Source organism: Daucus carota, chromosome 9, assembly GCF_001625215.2.
Source record: "Daucus carota subsp. sativus chromosome 9, DH1 v3.0, whole genome shotgun sequence".
Classification (NCBI taxonomy): Eukaryota; Viridiplantae; Streptophyta; class Magnoliopsida; order Apiales; family Apiaceae; genus Daucus; species Daucus carota.
In genome coordinates, this window is record NC_030389.2 from 37699821 (window position 1) to 37721551 (window position 21731).

General features: G+C 31.6%; 2 protein-coding genes across 3 annotated transcripts; one reads left to right on the forward strand and one right to left on the reverse strand.

Annotated features, from left to right (window-relative positions):
• Positions 1 to 4699: 4699 nt before the first annotated feature.
• Positions 4700 to 7276, forward strand: LOC108201923 (MYB-like transcription factor EOBI). Its single transcript, XM_017370265.2, has 3 exons — positions 4700 to 5050; positions 5880 to 6009; positions 6344 to 7276. The coding sequence occupies exons 1-3, from the start codon at positions 4858 to 4860 to the stop codon at positions 7059 to 7061; spliced, it is 1041 nt and encodes a 346-aa protein (XP_017225754.1). The 5' UTR covers positions 4700 to 4857; the 3' UTR covers positions 7062 to 7276.
• An 11925-nt stretch (positions 7277 to 19201) lies between these two features.
• On the reverse strand, positions 19202 to 21731 carry LOC108201889 (isocitrate dehydrogenase [NADP]). Of its 2 annotated transcripts, XM_064084096.1 has the most exons (6): positions 21458 to 21715; positions 20940 to 21027; positions 20074 to 20108; positions 19703 to 19824; positions 19536 to 19621; positions 19202 to 19462 (listed from the first exon to the last, which is right to left on the reverse strand). In XM_064084096.1, coding segments are annotated over exons 3-6 (225 nt in total). In that variant the 5' UTR covers positions 20089 to 20108; positions 20940 to 21027; positions 21458 to 21715; the 3' UTR covers positions 19202 to 19460. The 2 variants fall into 2 exon arrangements, with proteins under 2 accessions (XP_063940166.1, XP_017225715.1); XM_017370226.2 differs by having other exon boundaries at positions 19202 to 19621; positions 21458 to 21731.

Genomic DNA, 21731 nt, shown 5'->3' on the forward strand with positions numbered 1-21731 from the left:
ACACACATCTCTGGAAACAAACTCTTCCTTGGTACTGAGATCCAACAATCTGTAACCCTTTTGAGTAGGAGGGTAACCAATAAAAACACAGGGTGTGCCTCTGTGAGTAAATTTATCATGTGTAGGAGTGGGATTGGCTGCAAAAGCCAAACAACCAAAAGAACGCACATCTGAATAATCAGGTTCTTCTTTAAACAACATCTCATATGGAGACTTGTGATTTAGTACTGATGATGGCAGACGATTCATAATGTATACAGCCACTAACACACACTCCCCCCAAAACTCAATCTGCAATCCAGATTGATACTTAAGAGCCCGTGCCATTTCTAAGATATATCTATGTCGCCTTTCCACACGAGCATTCTGCTGTGGTTTGTAAGGACATGATGTCTGATGTAAAATTCCAGAGGAAGCATAAAATGTATTACACACAACATCCTTAAATTCTAAGGCATTATCAGTCCTCAGCAGTTTTATGTGTTTATCAAAATGTGTGACTGCATACGAATGAAATGCCTTGAAGCTACTACCAAACTCTGATTTATATTGCAAGAGATATACCCACACCATTCGGGAATAGTCGTCAACCAGGGTGAGAAAATACCTGTATTTACCTCTGGTTGGCACTTTGTAAGGCCCCCATATGTCAGCATGAATCAGGTAAAACGGCTCTGGAGCATGTGAATCACTACTTGCAAACGGTAGTTTGGTGAATCGTGCCATAGGACATGTTACACACACCTGTGAAGTAACATTTTTCAGCAATGACTTCACTGGAGCAATTGACAAAATCTTAGCCTTGGGAGCATGTCCAAGCCTATTATGCCAAACCTCATAGCTGGAATCATTAACCCGAGCTGCATTACATGCTTTCTCCGTGTCTGTTAGATAGTACAGATTGTTCTGCAACACTCCTGTACCCTTCACCTCTTGTGTTGCAGTACTAAGTATGACACACTGTTGTGGATAGAACAAAACTTGACAGTCATTGTCAAGTGCCAGTTTATGAATAGACAGCAAATTGTGATGAAATTCAGGTACATACAATACTCCCAGCAACATCAAACCATTTCCCAACTTAACATCTCCAATATGTGAAATATTGGCCACATCTCCTGTAGGTAGTTTTATAGTGAGATGCTGATTAACTGCAGATACATTACTCAGCATAGTTAAATCTGATGTCATGTGATCAGTTGCACCAGAATCCATGATCCAACTGCTATTACTTATCTTTATATCACCACTGATTGCCATGCCTGAAAATGGACTGTCAAGATCAGCTTTATCTTCTTGCACACCTATACTAGGTAACATTTTCAACAGCTGATCAAATTGTTTTGCTGACAACACAACCTGACCAGTATCCTCTGCACCTTCTTGCACTATTGCAGAATTCACAGATCTTCCTGCAGCACTTCTATGTGACTGCCATTTGCCAGTATTATTAGAACTATTCCCTGTTTGAGGGAATTTTCTCCCCTTACTGTGCCACTTAGGATATCCAATGAGTTGCCAACAATTATCTTTGCTGTGACCTTTACCCCCACACTCAGAACACTTATCTGTGTTATGTGTATGTGCAGATGTAGTTTTAGTATACATTGCAGCTATTTCATGACCTGACTCATTCTTAACATTCTCCCTCTGTGATTCTTCCTGTTGAATCACAGAACAAGCCATCTCAACAGTAGGCAAGGGACACATCATTAAGATTTGACTCCTTTGTGGACCATAAATGTCATTCAATCCATTAAGAAACTGAAATAAACGAGTTTCTTGTTTCTGATTCTCTAAAGCCTGAAGAAACACTCTCACATCCTCTGTGATTTCTCCAATTGCAGGCAAAATACTCATATCTTCTAATTCTTCCCAAAGTGAGGAAATAGATGTAAAAAAATCAACAAGTGAAAGTTCATTATGTTTAAGACTAAGCAGATCTCTGTTGATTTTATACTTTCTAGATCCATTAGTGACTTGAAATCGTTTAGCAAGTAATGTCCAGATTTGACTAGCAGAATTAACAAACAGTACAGATTTCTTGATTGATTCAGAGATATTGTTGTGTAACCAAGAGATTACCATAGTGTTACACGTATCCCACTGCACTGCATCCATCTCATCTGTGACACTTCTGAGCTCAGTGCCAAGCACAAACCCTAGCTTACGCTTTGAAGCTAACTGAATCTCGATCCATCGATCGCTTCCAAACTCGATAATCACCTGCACCTTGCAGTTTTGTGACATTGATCGAAGTAGGATTATCTCTTGGATGAAGAAACAACGGATTTTGCATATCCGCAAAAGAGAAACGACTACCAGACGCCATTGATAATGGAAGACAAAGCTTCAATTCAACGTACTCAGGTAAATCGAAGATGATGAGCTACTCAAAGAACAGAATCAATACGCAACAACAATTCATCTAATAGCGGCTCTGATACCATATAGAAAAGTAAAAAGCCATTGATGAAACACAAATTGATAGCATATCAGACTGTTTACAACTCACTCTTCAACCTGCTCTAATGAGCTCACCTCTCAACATTTATATAACAGTTTTCTGGCCACTAACTCGTAACTAACTCCTAACAACCTTTCTGAAATTCCAACTATAACCTGACTATTACTTGCTAATTACATTTGAACCCCTGAGCTGTGACTTCACTGTGTGACTTCACTCCTTTACTATTTGTATTCGTTTATGTTATTTTTGAAAGGCCGTGGGCCAATATGTTTCTACTTTTTTTTTATCATATGACTTTCACGTCACTAAATTGTATCGAAATCGGAGAGGTTCTTTCATACACGAAACACTTTAATCTAATTATGTTTCTACTTATTCTAATTAAATGATGGACCTTTTCATTGACTTGTAAAAGTATTGGAGGATTTTATCTAGTTGTATTAATAATAACTTTTTCCAATATATATAGTTTTAACTTTTTTCTAAATTTTTTTAAAAAAACATATATCATGATCACTAAATCAAATAGAAAATAGATACTAAAAGATATTTTTAATATAGATTATATTTTATCTAGTGTTCGGACCTTTTAACACTAGAAAAAAGGTCGGGACACTAAATTAATGTCTCATGTCAAAGATATTTTGCAAGGTTCGGACACTAGAAAATATTTTTAATTGAGTAAATCAAAGAATACGTAATTAATATTAACATGAGACATAGATGATAGTTTTCACTACACAGGCGGAGAAGTTGTGGCGAGCCTGGTCGTGGATTGGTCAGCAACAAATGAGAAAAAGAGAAAAACAAAATCTTGTTTTAAAGTTACTGGCTGCGGCCGGTTATATAGTTAATAATTTATTATTTATAATTTAAAGTTTAATTAACATTTTTTATTAGTATTTTAATATTAATTAATTGAATTTTAATTAATTTATATTAACCAACTGATTATATTTTCTCACAAAAGTTTAACTTCTACAATTTATTATCTATTTATAAATATTTTTCTATTATTAATAAATGATAATTTATTATTCAATTAATTTTAAATCAGATTTTTCATATTTCGTATATCTTTATGTATGAAAAAAGATATTTGTTGTGTAAAAGATTAGAATTGAAATAGGTCACGTAATGATTCGTGTTTGTATTGAAATAGAGCATGTTAGAGTTAAAAAGGGTTATACGAAGGTTTTTGTTAAAAAAAGATATTCAAACTTATATATTTATAATTTTATTTTTAACATAAGTGTGATAACTCTTATGAAATATTACATGATAATTCATTATCATGAATGTTTTTAGTATTTGAAACCGTTTAACAATAAACCTCCACTAGTTGTAGACTTGCAGTTGCAGATGAAGGGTATCAAGCCAGAAATTATAACTAAAATTTTGGATTACAGATTATACCTATGTTGATTTATTATAGTATAGTATAGATTGAGCAGAAAAAAGAACGATAATAAAAGATTGTTTGAGTGAGTTTTAAATAAGTGCTTCTTCCTTAAAGTAAAGAAGTGAAATACAAGTTGGAAACAAGTTACGATTTATAAGTGGTTAAAGTGTTTGAAAACCAAATAGATACCATGAAACAAAAGCTAATATTCTCAAATTTCTTATAAAGACTTTTTGACTTTGTATCCAAATGCTAGTACTTCTAACTCATAAATCTAGAAGCCGTACTTTAAATCCAGCCAAGCCAAACACCCCCTAAGAGAACTAATTTCTTTCTTGAAAGGAAAAGACAATTAACTATTTCCATGAGCGAAGTGACTCATACGTAACAACAATTCCAAACATCAAAAACCCTTATAGCCAACCTTTTATGAATGATTATATTTATATAACGAATCTTTGCAGACCTGAAAATCTTAAATGAAATCCAAATTCAATTTATGTGTATTTAAATATATTATTTAATTAAATTTTAAATTTAAATAAAATCCAAATTTCGGATTATAAAAGAAAACATGTTGAAACTTTCAAAAGGAGGAAAAACAGTACTAGCAAGTTGTTTGGGAGAAAAAGGAGAACACAAAATTCAAATTCCAAGGGAAGATTAATATTAAAAGGCAATAAAGTCAAAAGTGTCAAACTTGAGAGCCACTTAGTAAGCATAATGACACACAAGTGTTTAACAAGTGAATAATTAATTAAACCAACTAGTTACCATTGCGGCTTGTTTCTGTTTCTCTCACATGCTTCACCAATTCTCGTAACTTATCCATCTATTTATACCCCACTCTTTCCCTGTCCTTTTGTACAAATCCATTTTCTCTGCCTATACACATTTTTTCTTCCTCTTTATTTTCTCTCTGCAACTTTTCATCGATCCAGAACTTTTTCTATCCGTTTATCAGAAAGGAAAAGAAGTGTCATATATGGATTCTAAAAGTGGGATATATTCGGAGGAAGTAGCTGAGATGATAATGAATAATTGTGATGATCAAGAAGAAGAAACAAGGATCGAAGATCTTAGAAGAGGCCCGTGGACTGCTGAAGAAGATTTCGCTCTCATGAATTACATCTCTCACCATGGTGAAGGCCGTTGGAATTCTCTGGCTCGTTCTGCAGGTAATTCTTATTATCACGACACAGCAAATAGCCCTTTTTTTACGGAAATTTAAACTTAAATCCATGGTAAGTTATTTATTTACAACGGACAAATTCTATCGTTTTCGCTCGAGTAGTAAGTTGAGAAAAATGTCACAATTTTCAACATGTGTCGTAAGTGAGAAAATTTTCAACATGCATAGTAAATAAGAAAAACGTCACAATTTCCCTCCTAAGTACTTGAGGCGCTCAGTAACTCTGTCATAAGTTGTATGTCTAAATAGTTTTGTTTGTTGTAGTGCATTTTTGAGCCGAACAACCCGAGCATTTCATTATAGATTTATAGAAGATACCGGTTTTCTATAAATTGCAAGTTGATGATGCGTGAGTCTTGAAATTTGTTGTTGATCTCGGTATAAAAAAAAAATAAAATTGGCCGAGCCACAGATAAATTACAAAAAAGTTAACGAAGGTCGCTAATAAACTTTCAAGAAAAAGGTTCCTATGTCCTAATAATGATCCAAAGAGAAAAAAATAATTGTTGTCCATATATATATAGTTTTCTTATAGATTATTTAGATGCAAGAAGGAACCTGATTTTACTGTATATATAGTGGCATTAGAGAATAACAATAGTGAAATAGTATAATATTGGACTGTCTATGATAGCTACCTCATGGAAACGCCACCATCACTAAAGAGAACGACTTTAAATAATTAAAGAAAGGATTTTTCTGCAAAGATCCGAGAAAACATGATGTTTTTGCTATTGCGTACACGATATGTAGTTGTGTATTTTATTGCGCTTGATATTATATAAACTTTACCAACTGGATCAATGAAATTGCAGGATTGAAGAGAACTGGAAAGAGCTGCAGATTAAGGTGGCTTAATTATTTACGTCCAGATGTTCGACGAGGAAATATTACTCTCGAAGAACAGCTCTTGATTCTCGAACTCCACTCTCGTTGGGGCAACCGGTATGAATCTGCATATACATTTATTCATTGTTGATGTAGTTATTCCGAGACTATAGGATTCATAGTGACCGCGAAAATAAAAAAATTTCATAATTACTTTTTAAAGGCTTCCGCTTGGATTAGCCTCTTACTCGTTGGGAGAATCTTAATCTTATAAAATAAAAACCCAACCCTGACACTCAATTCAATGTGTATTTTTGTGTTCGTGTACTTTCAATTCGTATATCCGAACTTTTCGTGTCGTGTTTGTGTCGTATTTTCGTGTCGTGTACCAGATTGTCAGGTCTATTTACAAGTGTGTTCTCATTCTCACTTTCTATTTGTAATATGACAGATGGTCAAAAATTGCTCAACACTTGCCAGGAAGAACAGACAACGAGATCAAGAACTATTGGAGGACGAGAGTTCAAAAACATGCCAAACAGCTCAAATGTGACGTGAATAGCAAGCAATTTAAGGACACCATGCGCTACCTTTGGATGCCTCGATTAGTCGAAAGAATTCAAGCTGCCGCTAGTGGTACTTCCAGCACTGCTATCGCCACAAGCGGAGACTCCACCTTTGGTATGGCAACCGAAGCCAGTTGCTATGATATCGACACTATCAATAACATTAGTAGTGTTCCAAGTCACTTTCCAAGCCAAGTGACGATGATGCAACAGCCTAATAACATGATGTGTGACAATTTGGAAAGTATTGTGATCCAGTCCACAACAAATAATTCAAGTAGCCTCACACCGGAGAATTCTAGCACCACTGCCTCTTCGGAATCATACGGAAGATCACAAGTATCTACGGTCTCTGACATAACTGATTGCTACAATTGTCCTTCTCTTAATCTTAACCCTAATCAGGATTATTTTTTTCCGGATCAGCTTGGTTTCGCGGATACCCTAATTAGCCCTATGGGTTATTATAACCAAAGTTTTGGGTATCAAAGTATGGAGCAAAAGACCCGTAATCCATGGATGGACAGTGGGGAACTATCGGATAACTTGTGGAGTGTCGAGGATATCTGGTTGCTAAACCAGAAATTAAACAACAACATTTGAATTAAAGATGAATTTATATAACCCTAATATTTGTAAAGGGTATCGTCAAATATGTGTAGCTAGTATACTGAGATATATTTAGAAGTGAAAAATCTAAATTCTAGTTGTGGGGTTTTCTTAGGGTTTGATTGGGGACCTGATGTTGATAACTTGAGCAGGTTTAAACTGTGTTTTGAATAATTTTATATTATAGTCTATGAAATATTCAAAATAAATTTGACAGGTTATCTTTCTTGACATTGATTTTTATTAAAAAAATAGAAAATAAGAAGAATTTGAACGAAAAATACATATTACCGATCTACTATTTTAAATATTTATTTTAAATTTTAAATCAACATCTAACTTATTATACAAATAAATATTTTTTATTTTAAAAGCCAAAATAATTCTAAGTCAAGAGAGAGCGCGTCAGCGAGTGAGTGAACATTTGCTCAAAGTATAAACTTTAGAAGCTCGATGGGCTCCAATTTAATAGAGAAAGAATTACTGTACAGAGACGTGCATTATTTTTTTGACTAATATGGCTTATAGCTTTATAATTTGATTATCTGTTCCAAAATATTCTCGAGATGAGCCAGAGTCGAACCCAAGACCTGGGTCAACAGAGGATAAACCCTTAACCACGTGGACTATCACCATCTTTACAATTAGATCGAAGTCATTATAGTGACTGTCAAAAAAAAAAAAGTCGTTATAGTGATATATCTATTTTTGTTATATAATAATATACTAGCTTTTAACCCGTGCGAAGCACGGACGGGAATATAGTTCGTAATTTATTATTTATAATTTAAATTTTAACATCATTTTATTAGTAATTTAGTATTAATGAATTGAATTTTAATTAAATTATATTATTCAACTGACTATATATATATATATATATATGTGTGTGTGTGTGTGTGTGTGTGTGTGTATTAGTACATTTAATTTGAATTTAGTACACATAAATTTAAAAATAAAAAAAAATAGAAAATTCAAATCTTTTCCGGACATAGCCGATCGTGTAATACCTTGGAAAGATTCAGTAATCTAATCAATCAAATTTCAAACGTGATTTTGTAATCTTGGTTTTTTTTTACAGCAATAACTTTTAAGATTAGAGTTAGAAAGAGTTATATAATGGTTCGTGTTTATATTGAAATAGAACACATTAAAATTAAAAAGAGTTATATGAAAGTTCTTGTTAAAAAAAGATATTCAAAATTGTATATTTATAACATCATTATAATTTGTTAATGAAATATTATATGATAATGTATTGTTATGAGTGTTTTTAGTATTTGAAATTGTTTAACAATATAATACTAATAGATTCCACATTTGTAGACTTGTAGTACCAAAAGGAGAGTACCAAACCAAAAAATGTAACTAAAACTTTGGACTACAAATTATACCCATGTTGGCTTATTATAGTATAGTATAGATGTAAGAAGAAAGTTGAGAGAGCTAGGGAGCTAGACAGTTATATAATAATATATGTAAGAAGAAAGTTGAGAGAGCTAGGGAGCTAGACAAGGGAGAAAGAATGAGAAAGAGAATGGGGAAGCATTTTTATTGTTCATCTCAAGTATTTTACAAACTCATACAAATAGCTTTATATAGCCATCAAATGTGAGTTACAAACCATGTGAAAGGTTAAAAGTCTTGTACATTATTGAGAGTAAACAAAAAAGTCTTAGGATAAACCAAAAGTCATCCACATATTCATATCATAACACTCCCCCTTGATGACTTGTATCAACATCATGTCTCATTAAAACTTTACTAAGAAAAACCCAATGGGAAAAACCCTAGTGAAGGAAAAAGAGTACATGAGTTGTACAAATTAAAAATATTTCATTTATGTCTCCCCTTCATCAGGATATAAAAATTAGCAAATATGACGAAGTCTGCGCATCCCGGTCATGTGTACTGATTTCTCGAACAAATCACTGATTTATCTCTTTTGTCAAATTTCACGAGTAAAAAAGAACTTCGAGTCTATATGTTCCGTCATGTCACCTTTAATGTATCCTTCCTTGTACGTGATGCTGCCTGCAATTTTTTCATAACAAAAGAAAATCTCCACGATAATTTATTCAACTTTTGATCCCCTATTCTTTACGCCTGCAAATTATAGCTTAAAACTTTATAGAATAGGTTAGTGCAGATCGAATAAAATTTTCACTTTGTAACTTGAGGATTAACACGCCCTTAAAGCGAGTGATCCTTTAACAATGAACACTAACCGAAAGCGGAGACTTGATTTAAATAATTATGTCAAAACGTGTATGATAAAACATGTTGTAGTTAATTTACTTATATACGGTACTTCAGGGCTGAGAATTTCTTTCAAGTGTTCACAAAAGTTAGTGTACTATCGTGTATAATCCTTCTGGGATTCACATATGACAATATATCATTCATCAAAGGGTAATTCTTCTTTCAATATATATACCAAGAAACACTTTATCACATAATATAACATATAGTATTTTAATCAGGTGCAACTCAATTCAATGTAAACTAGAAACACATTCTAGTTTCCATCTGCTCTGGCCAGAGACTTTATGAGTTGTAACCTATAATTTGATATACAATAATAACATGTATTTGTCGAAATAATTTTGTGTTGGATTGCTGGTCCGAATCCCTTTTCCATTTGAGGGGGTCTAGTTCTCGAGAGTTTGTTATACTGCTTCTGGCAGTTAAAATTCTTCTAGGATGATTATTGTCAAGTGGGTTGTATAAAATTTAAACTGAACCTTCACATATTGCGGGACTATTTCGCAATCAAATAATCATTTCCACCACAAATAATATTACTCTTCATAACCAACACAAGGTTATCATACAATTATTTGAGCTTTACATTCATAATTTCTGAAATTTCATTTTGTTTTCACACAAATAATCATTCATATCCCACTGACTTGACACCTTAAGGTGTGTTAACTGCAGTTTAAAATATTTCTCTATTTTTAAGAGATACTAATTCGTAGGGCGCACTATTTTCACAACTTCAGGTGTGAGAGGACTACTGGTCCAAATAATTTTTCTTTATAATTGCCTCAATTATATCCTTTATTCTTTGGCCAATTATATCAATATTTTCTAACAGATTCTGCTTCATGATCCTCATTATCAATAACCTTAAGTTCTATAAATATCATCGACGTCGATTCGATTTATGGTTCCACTTCATTCTGAACAAGACATAATATATCGAGTTCTCAATATTTTTCATTACTTATATTTTCTCTAATTTGTCATGTCTATAATCTCTTCCAGAGATCCTTCAATATAATCTCTTCTGGAGATCCTTCAAAAATTATTGATTTCTCAATCTAGCCATCATCAATTATTGCTCCTTTTCACCCTTTTTTTTGTATAAGATATGGAACCAACTTTCCTATCACGCTTCAGACGTTCTTTTAGACATAGTAGTATCTTGAGGTTGTCCTTTTGCGACATTTATATCATAGGAGCATATGTAGCCGGTGTTTGCGACATAGTCACTATTTTCTGGTCATCAAAATGAATTATCTTATAAACTTCTGGTTCATATTCTTTATTTTGAGGATCAAGATGAGGCAATGATAATTCATTCTTATATTTCTACTTTCACCGGCTATTTATTTTCTCCCCCTGATTTTGAAAAAACAAACTCATTTAATCAAGTCATAACAAATACATATTGATGATTCCAAATGCACTCATATATAATATATATCCAATTGAGGAATCGATCTTACTAATATGGTGGAAAATCTATGATGACCAAATAATATGTTTATGATGGGGGGAAATTCCAAAAATTAGTTTATATGATGCGAATCAATAAATATGTGATACAAAATAATCAGCAATTTTTTTTTATGGACGAGATAATACTCATTATGAGATGCATCAGCATTATAAGCATATATTCTAAATAATGAATCTCGCATACTTTAGGCTGCGAGTTGATAATAACTTCGTATACAACCATATATTTCACAAAATATCTCACTGTTCAACAATATGATATTTTTATCTCATGCCATATCTTCATTAATTTATTCTCAAAGATGATAAATCACAAGTATATCTTTGCTGGTGATCAATTTTGCTTTATAAGCAAATACTATATGTATCACTAATAAGAAGAATCTACAGGTTCTTCAAAAGTGCATATAAAATTACTATTCGCATCTTTATCAAATTCAGATGACTTAGCTAGTCAGGCCAAACTATAAACTTATAAGTAAACTTTTGGTTTACTTTCAAAATCAATTTCAATCATGCTTATTATAAAGTAGTGGAGAATCTTTCTCCAAGTTTTTTTTTAGTGCACTGAATGAAATTCAATATTTAAAGGCCCCTGATATCTCAATGCGATAAATTATATAAATTTCATTCTTCAATCTTCTTGGGAGAGTATAATTGCATCAATACTATACATGCTCTTCTAGAGTAAAATGTACTTCAGAGAGTAGATAAAAATATACATGCTCTTCGAGAGCCTTATACATGCTCTTCAGAAGCCTTATATACGCTCTTCCGGAGCTTTATACTTTCTCTTCTCAAATCTTATATTTTGAAAAACTATAATGAGGCATCCTATATAATTCTCCCCTTTGGATGACTCATGAAATATTGATAATAGTCATCTTTATATCAATCGAGAGAAAAATTTCTTATACACATAATAAGAATATGACTCAAAGTATTTGTATTGTCATGACCATTGCTACTATCATGGTAGGTATCATCTATATCTCTAATATTGTCATATTATGGTACGATGTCATTCTTGCAATTCATAATCCTTTCCTCAATAATTCAAATTTAGTATACCACATTTAGTCACGATATCAACTCATGAATTTAACAACCCAAATATTTCATCAATTTCATAATACTGTATCCGCAGGACACAATATAATATTTATTCAATTAAAATCTATTATATCCAAATATTTTGGTTAAAAAAAAAGAAGAAGAAAGTTGAGAGAGCTAGGGAGCTAGACAGTTATATAATAATATATGTAAGAAGAAAGTTGAGAGAGCTAGAGAGCTAGACAAGGGAGAAAGAATGAGAAAGAGAATGGGGAAGCATTTTTATTGTTCATCTCAAGTATTTTACAAACTCATACAAATGGCTTTATATAGCCATATATCAAATGTGAGTTTAAAAGTCTTGTATATTATTGAGAGTAAACAAAAGATCAAAAGTCTTAGGATAAACCAAAAGTCATCCACATATTCATATCATAACAATTTTCTATTTGTGTAGTAATTATTAACTATTAATGCGGTATTAATGCGGGAATTTCTAGACATAGTGCATGGGGCCATAGAATGGTGTTAACATTTTTACTTATAATCCTTTCTTTTATATGTTTTAATAAATTATATGTACAAATATATGTATTTATACATTATTAGAATCTAATTTTTTAATCCTATTGTCGGTGAATATACGAACACCTTTTTTTATCTTAACATATCTATTCTATTATATTAAAAAAACTAGTTGAGAAGCCGCGCGTTGCGGCGGCCTATAAAAATTATATTAATGATTCAATATTAATATTTATAGAATAAAATAATTTTGTAGTTGTCTATAAAAACTAATTAACGTTTCAAAATTAATATTTGTAGGATAAAATAAATTTTATATTATAAAAATGTTGATGTAATACCAATACTAATATATAAAATTGTAAAATTGGACCATAATTCATGGTGAAAAAATGAAAATAAAGTTATTCAGGTAATTAACAATTTAAAACACGGCGAATCTTAATTTTATTTGTGTTTTTTTGAAAAGTAATTATGTTCTTACATTGTCACCTTCCGCCAATTTTTTTGGATTGATTGTGCACAAAAACATCTAACTTAAATCCGTGAGGTTGTAGTATTGAGAGAGAGGAGGTTGTGTTTAGATGATCCAAAACCTTACGATCTACGAGGGTATTTATAGGTGCAGAGAGACTTGTGTGCTACTCTTTCCTATAATTAAATAATCTGAAACAAAATTAGATTAAAACTTTCAAATTACTATATTCTGTAAATAATCCGAAACAAAATCAGATTCTGATACTTGATTCTAATATACCCGAAACTAATAAAGGTAGTTCTAATTTTTGATATTTTTCATCCAAAAATTCCATAAAATTTAAAAAATAAAACGGACCGATGTGAGAGGCGCCATCTACAGCCCTCGCTTCTCCACCATATTTTCCTTTATACAAAGTTAATCATATAATAATTAACAACAACAAACATGTCCGATGAACAAAACAAATATTATAAAAGAATAACCAACAAACATACATCACTGATAGTTAATTTATTGATATCATCCATCAATATCATGTCAAGACTATATTCTTTTCCCTTGTTTGAATTTGTCGGCTCCCACATAGCGATCTATAACTACCTTTGCTTGCAACAATTTTTTTAATACTATATAAACAGCCTTCACTTATCGTTGCAGAAGAACAGCACCACCGAGTTAGAAATCAAACAAGAGAACTATCACCAGAAAGAGGTAGAGTTGTTGTATTGAGGGAGAGGAGGTTGTGTTTAGATGATCCAAAATCCTACAATATATAAGAGTATTTATAGGTGCAGAGAGACTTGTGTGCTACTCTTTCCCATAATTAAATAATTTAAAACAAAATCAGATTAAAACTTTCAAACTACTATATTCCATAAATAATCTGAAACAAAATCAGATTAAAACTTTCAAACTACTATATTCCATAAATAATCTGAAACAAAATCAGATTCTGAAACTTGCTTCTAATACACCCGAAACTAAAAAAGGTAATTCTAATTTTTGATATTTTACATCCAAAAATTCTAGAAAATTAGAAAAACAGAATGGAGCAATGTGAGAGGCGCCACCTACACGCCCCTCGCTTCTCCTTTATATAAGTATATTGATTATATTAATATATTCCAATTTACAGACACGTATATTTGATATATTCTTAATAAATTAATCATGGCAGGTACTATAACTGTAAACAAAATATTTTGATGGATTTATTAACATATTTTAATCCAAATATATTTGTAGGGCTACTTATTTCCCATATCTTAATGGACTAAATTGTTTAAAAATCCAAATAAATTACAAAGTCCACAATATCTTGTGTTAATTTTTTGTCATAAAAAGCAACTGACGAAAACTGAAGTGTCGGCATATAACAAAGGGGGAATAGAACTACCAATAAATCTTCGCGTACATCCTTATACACTACTAATTCACTACCTATAATTTAGGAACAGTTTTAACTTCTACCCACATCTACGTCTTCGGGATTTTTTTATCACTTCAAGTCAACTGTAAATTAAAAATACACTTATAAAAACTTTAACCTAAATCTTTTTTTTCTGTTTATTTATTTACCTTATGATCACATATTTAACTTCAATTATATAACTGTTTTATAATTTAATGAGCCTGATATATTTATAAAATAACTTATATTATGAAATTTGTTTAGATGGGTGATAAAATATTAGATACTATATCATTCATTTAGTTATTAAAAAACTAATTTATTTACTTTGTCGTGCATTTTATTTTTATAATGTAAATATGATGTTTATTATGATTATATTTTGAAAAAAAATTATTTCAAAATAAATATTTTTAGCATAATTTGAAATAAAATTTATTTTTATTCATTCAAAAGAATGAATGCAATGTGATATAAAATTATATTAAATTTTTGTATAATTATTTTTGAACATAACTATGTCCACTAAAAATTATATATTTTATTGATATATTGATTTGAGAAATGTTGTTAACACATATTCATATATTATATTATTTTTTCATAGAAATATAGAAAATATGATTCAGTGTCTTATAACAAAAAATAAGATTTAAAACTATAAAAAATTGCATTAATAAAGAAATAATGTATATACATAAGTTTTTGATATGAATTATACTTTTATAGATTGGATAGATAACACAAAAATGAAAGCAAAACTGGAGACGTGTGTTCTAATCTGTTCCTAAATTTTAGGTCGTGAGTTAGTAGTGTATAAGGATGTACGCGAAGATTTACTCTAGAACTACTCACTACAAAGCCCGATTAAGCTGTTAGGTTGTATTGAATATTGAGCTTATTTGACTGTATTTACTCTATCTTTTTTTGACAACTGACTAAATTCAAATCCATACTAGGCCTGAAAGTGATTAAAAGAAATTCTTTGTTTTTTAAAATAGAAAAATGCTAAATTCAAGCCAGTACGTAGACTTTTGTTGTGCAAGAAAAAAAGATGATCGGTAAGTGCTAGGAACTAGGAAGCGTGGCCTAATTTCACGTTCAATTAGGATACATAATAATAGAATTGTTGCACATTATCGGGACAACCTCTTGTTTATCCTTTCGCTTAAATGTGAATAAATTCTATGTTGGATAAGGTATGCCACGTGAGTGGCTTGTGTCATGCCTAGGGTACATGTCACGGCAGTTCTCACTGGCATGCCTATAGGCATGTATTTTACAAAAAGGCATGCTCAAATGGCATGCCATTTTCCATTAAATATAGCAAAAACTGCTGCATCATTACAGGATTGATACTAAAGTGCACTTACAAATATAACAAAAGTTAGTAAATATTAAGAACTGAACTTAGTACAATACTAACTTATATTAGTAGTTTATCTAATATTTAACTATGAAGTTGGACTATATTTAAAATTTTCAATATTTATAAGATATAATATTTATATAAATTTTATTATTTATATAAAAAATTAGTAAAAAAGCATGACAAATGGACAAAAGGCATGCCTAGGGCATGCCCAGTCTGGCATGCCCAATCTGGCATGCCCGTGCCGCTGTGACATGAACCCTAGTCATGCCTAATTGAATCTGACGTTGTACGGTATAGTACGAGGAAATCATATCTAAATATGTATTTATAATAGTAATATATAACAAAAATAATTTTCTTAGAACATACAAAATACAAACATGATTATATTTTCCAATCCCGTCTTTGTGATGTGTTTGTTTTTCTTTCACTTTTAACTTGGTAGTCATACATACTCTGTCAAAAAGAACACTTACGTTGCCTCACTCAGATATCTAAGTAAATATCCGTCGTATCCGTTTACAATAATGGGTTTTGCTGTCTTCTCGGCTGAGATCTGATTATCTTAATAAGCTGGGCCAGGTTTCCTAGAACAACTCTACAATTTCAAGCAGGCTTTGTTCCCGGCCTATATCAACATATTAAAAGGAAGGGTTAATGTTTTATTTCATCATTATTTTTATTTATAATTTTCAATTAATTTATTGAGTGAAATTTTTTTTTTCAAATGAATAATTTAGCAAACAAAATTTGCAATCATGAGATTGAATTTAGCAAAACTTGCATAGTGCATAGTTAAATCGTGTTCGACTTGAACGTCGAAACGTTAATATTCGTCGGCTTCGTTGTATCGTTGTTAAATCAACCGATCGATATTAATCGACCAACTCGTAAGCAACCGCGCGAACCCATTTAGCGATTAACCTGATTGATCAGTTAACACTACTAATTGAGTTACTCGGCGCAGTTGTAGAGCTACTAAACAATCCATCCTCAATCCCGCAGTTGCAGAGCATAATATTTGTTGAATGCCTCCCATTATAATAACGTTTGATTACTCAATCATTGCATGACTGCCATTCGAGCTAAAAAAACTCATGATTTATAGTGATGAGATGAATGACATGGAAAAAACGGGTAATAGAGATGAATGTGGGACTGTAGCTAGTATTAATAATTAATATAGATTTTAAAGTCATGCATTTGGTATGATGCTTGAATTCGAGTTAAAAGTTGTGTTTGTATAATAATCTTAACGAAAACTTAAGTTTAAATTATCGTATCCAAGGATCCAAGGACCAAACCTAGAGGCCTGATGAATTTTTCCATGTTTGATACGAGGTGTTGGGTGAAGAGTCCGACTTGATATAGGAGTTTGGGTGTACGCATATTACATTTGTTATTATAACTAGCAATTTGGCCCGTGCTTCGCACACGGGTAACGCTTGAATTTTAATATTTAATTAATTGATTGTAATGTGTTTTTAATTATAACAAACAGTGTTTAAATTACCAAATGATGTTCATGGTGCTATGAATCACAAATACTATTCTTTGACCCACAATCTAATATTAATCTCTCGGTGATGTTCTATTCATCTGTCAGAATTTAATATCAGACGCCGTAGACGACGTTAATCTTGAAATTAGAGAATAATGACCATAATTCATTGGTTGTATTGTCATAGACGGTGAGAGCATTAATCTTGAAATTGGACAATCATAATCATAAATCATTGGCCGCACATACAGTAGATCCTTGATTATCTTTAAGTGCCTGCATAAACCAGTTCTTCATAATGCATTTTGCACAGCAAGTAAACGTATTTACTGTCTTGTCGATGGTTGTAATAGCAAGTGACCTGGAGCACAGTTGACACATAGTTTGGTAGCATTTTTTCCTTGTCACGGGTCCGTTATGGTTTCTTGAACACCAGTACTGGAAACCTCCAATTATATGGACTACTAAGAATTCATAGCGCAGGAAATCTACCTCTAAAGACCGAAAAACAAATCCGAAAGACGTCTGCTAGTAATGTATCTAACTCACTCGAATCCTAGATAGAGTTTACTGCAAATCGCAAAACCCTTTGCACATATTTTCACTAAATAAATTGCTACATTTCAACGTAAATTTTGATGTTACAATATATTCATCGGAATTTTTGGATGTTACAATATATTCATCGGAATAATATTTTATTATTTTCATTGAATTTTTTACAAAAAGATATGTGCATGTGATTATATAATAATAATTGACATTCTGCTCAAAATTAAATTGACAAATATAAAATAATTTAATCTAACAATGACATTTCATGTGTGGAACTGAAATTATAATTTTATGAATCTACTATTAAATCATTATTTTGTACAGTTAAGATAATAATAAATATTAACTAAATTTATTTTTAAATATTTGTAATATTACTTTATAAAATTTTAAAATAATAAGAAAAAAGATTAAAACAATAATATCATTATATAATTAAAGTTTCTCGGCGTCGCGTCGTATCTTGAATAATATAATTAAAATTTATAATAAATTATTCTTAAATATTCACAGTGTTAAATTATTACAATAAAATATATTTTTTATTGAATTTTAAAAACAATATTTAGTTGGGCTTGTTGTGTACTCGAGTTATCCAAAATGATTAAATATCGAACCAAAAAAATATATTATTTAAAAAAATCAAATATTAATATCAGACATTTCAAAAAACATATATAATATTCACAGTGAAATAGGTGAAATAAAATTTTCCATCACATCACATTTATAAAGCAACATGAATAATAAATGAATCTTGAAAAAATAGTTAATGTATTTACAAAATTGTATATCAGATACGTTAGCAATAATTAACAAAATAAATTATGAATTAATTTTATAAATGCTCACTTAAAAAAATTGCATTGGACATGTAAGACGTATATATATTTTTAGATTTTCCTCCTCTTACAATATAAAACATCTAAATTTTTGTCATCTTTATTCGCTTTATAAATATTTATAATATTGCTTCATATAATTTTAACATAAAAAGAAAATATACAAAAAATAGTAATTATAATTATAGTAAATTAAATATAGCGTCGGTCAAAATATACTTTTAGCAACGGTTAAGTGGCGTAGTATATGCAGGCGACACTAAAGGTATGGACCTGTTGCGTCGGTTATTTGGGCGACGCTTAAAATAGTCATAAGCGTCGGTTATCTGAAATGCCGACACTATAGGTGTAGGCATAAGCGTCGGTTATCTGAAATGCCAACGCTACAGGTATAGGCATAAGCGTCGGTTATTTTAAATGCCGACGCTACAGGTATAGCATAAGCGTCGGTTACCTAAATTGCCGACGCTATAAGCATATGAATAAGCGTCGGTTACTGAAAATGCCGACGCTCTAAATATTGATCTACAGCGTCGGTTAATAAGAATGCCGACGCTTATAGTTGTTTCAAAAAAAAATATTTTTTTTGTTTTATTGATAACCTTAACTTGTTGTCCTACATACACAATACAACTCAAAAAGAATTTGATCAAATACTATATAAATTCAATATATAAATGAGTCCTTTAACTATAAAGGTTGTACCTGTATTCATACATAAATATCGACAATGATGACATTATTTCTTTTTACAAAAAAGAAGCATTACAATGAAAGAAAAAAACCATGGCTGGCTTTGCTGATTATATATCCACCTTAAAGAGTTCAATGCAGGGCACTAGCTTCTCCTTGTCTGAAATAGAGCTGTATGATTGAGGCTTCTCCCGAGTGGCCACTCTCGTTCTCTGACTCACAATGAGCGTAGTTGAATAAAGCAATTAAGACAAACACTAGCCATAACACAGCAGACGCACATACATTTAAACTTGTTGAGTCTTGCTTTCAAATCACTTGCTACTGCATCCATGAACTCTTCAGTGTTTAGATAGTGTTCCCTGCCGAGTCTGCAACACATAAAAAAAACATTGTAAGTGAAAGAAATGTGAAACAAAAACAAAGAATTATACTGAACAATGAATAATTACTTGGGTCCATGTAGTATGAGAGCAAGATCCTTTGTCATCTTCCCAGACTCCACAGTACCAACACAAGCAGCCTCAAGCTTTTCAGCGAAACTCAAGAGGGCAGCATTATCATCCAGCTTTGCCTTGTCAATATAATCAAGTTTTAATTATTCAATATAGGCACATGCATGGCACGGGCCTGACAATAAATTAATATAAATTTTTCCATTCAATGAGTTACTAATCCAAAGTTTTTATTTGGTGCGGTTTTATATGTCATCAAAACAACCGAGGAGGATACTCAGGCTCATCTTTACTAGTATAGTATTGGATGTCAAAACACAATCACAAAAAAAGAGTGAAAATACGTGAATGAAAAAAAAGAAACATACCAGGACTGATGTCATCAAACCAAGAGATCCAAAACCTGCAAATTAAACATTAAATTTAAATAAAACTTGCAACAAGCAGCAAAAGTCAACTTTTTTACATTTATTCGATAATTCTTTAGTGAGCTCTCAAAATATCAACTACAAAGGCACAAGCAGACATATATGATCTGATGAAATAAGTAGGTAAAATATGATCGGTAGAAAATATAGTCTAGGGTCCGTGGTTGTCCTGAACCAAAGTTTGTAAACTTGGGCTCTCTGGTTTTACTGTTCATTTTTGCTTTCTGCTTTTCTTCCGTACCTTGAGATTGAACCAGTGACGTATAGGCACTAGCCTGGACATGAACAACTGAGCAATCAAATAATTATTACTAAACTATGATAAGATTACAGATATTAGAGACTGCTTTTGTGCACGAAGGTATATAATACTTGAAAGCTGTCAAGAGAGAGATTGATTGAGATGCATCACATCCAGTTAATACAGTAAATCTAAGGTAAGTATAATACTCGAGTAAGTATAATACTTGAAGGGCACGTTCAGTCTTCTTGATTTTGACCTTGTTTCATTTATATTTTTTTGAGCTGCGAATAAACTAAAATAAGATTTTGGCAGAAACCACTACATGGATCCTAAATATTGTTAAATTTCTGTTTTTAGGTGCAACAATATTCAAGTTTTGACAAACAAAAATTAACAAATCTTCTATATCCAAAAGAATATGTGAATGGTCAAAGTATCTTCAGTAAGCATATACAGTGCAATCTACATATAAATATATATTAAAACCATATTCAAATCATTAATGTTATCGAGTCCTGCCTAAAGGTACAAATTCTTTTCAAATTTCTTTAAGAAAAATTACCTGCGTTTTACACTCTGACGGCCTTAAATTCTGAATCATCAGGATGCCCCAAACACACCCTACGAGGATCAATGCTTACAACCACAGCCTGCAACATACATATCAACCAACTAAGATTTATAGCTTATACTTATATTGAACATCTATACTAAAGCATGCAAACCAGCTCTAACCTACCATAATCTAAAAAATCCTAATTTAGTCCAGGCATACATTTGGAACTTAAACAGGCTAGTATCACAAATTTCACTTTACATAGGTTACATTTGCAAGGCTGTAAGTAGAATAAGAAGAACGTATCATAAATATTGACAATAAGTGAAGACGGAATGAGCTAAGAAATAATCGTTTTTAATCTCAAGTAACATCGTATTTCTAAACTTTTATTATAAACCCAGAAGGTCACTTAGGCATATTGTCAAACAGGTTGTGTGAATTATATAAACAAAAAGGGAAGGTATGAAATAAGATAATTTCAAGAATCAACCACATTCAAAATAAGAATTCAAAAAACTAACCATAGATCTCTGAAAATTTTGAGCCATAATATGATCTATGAAGGAAGCCTTGTTCCAAATATTCCGTATATCTCTTCCATCTGATATGCTGTCAGTGATGTGTAAACACCAAGCATTATGTAAGATATCAGGGAGTAAGACGAAGCAGATCGGAACAGATCAGATAAGTTTGGGATAATGGGTATGAGGAATCGAAATCGCCTCTCCCATGGTAGAGGAGTAAGTGGGTGTCTATGAAAAACTGATAATCGTGCTCTTCAAATTGTATAAAAAC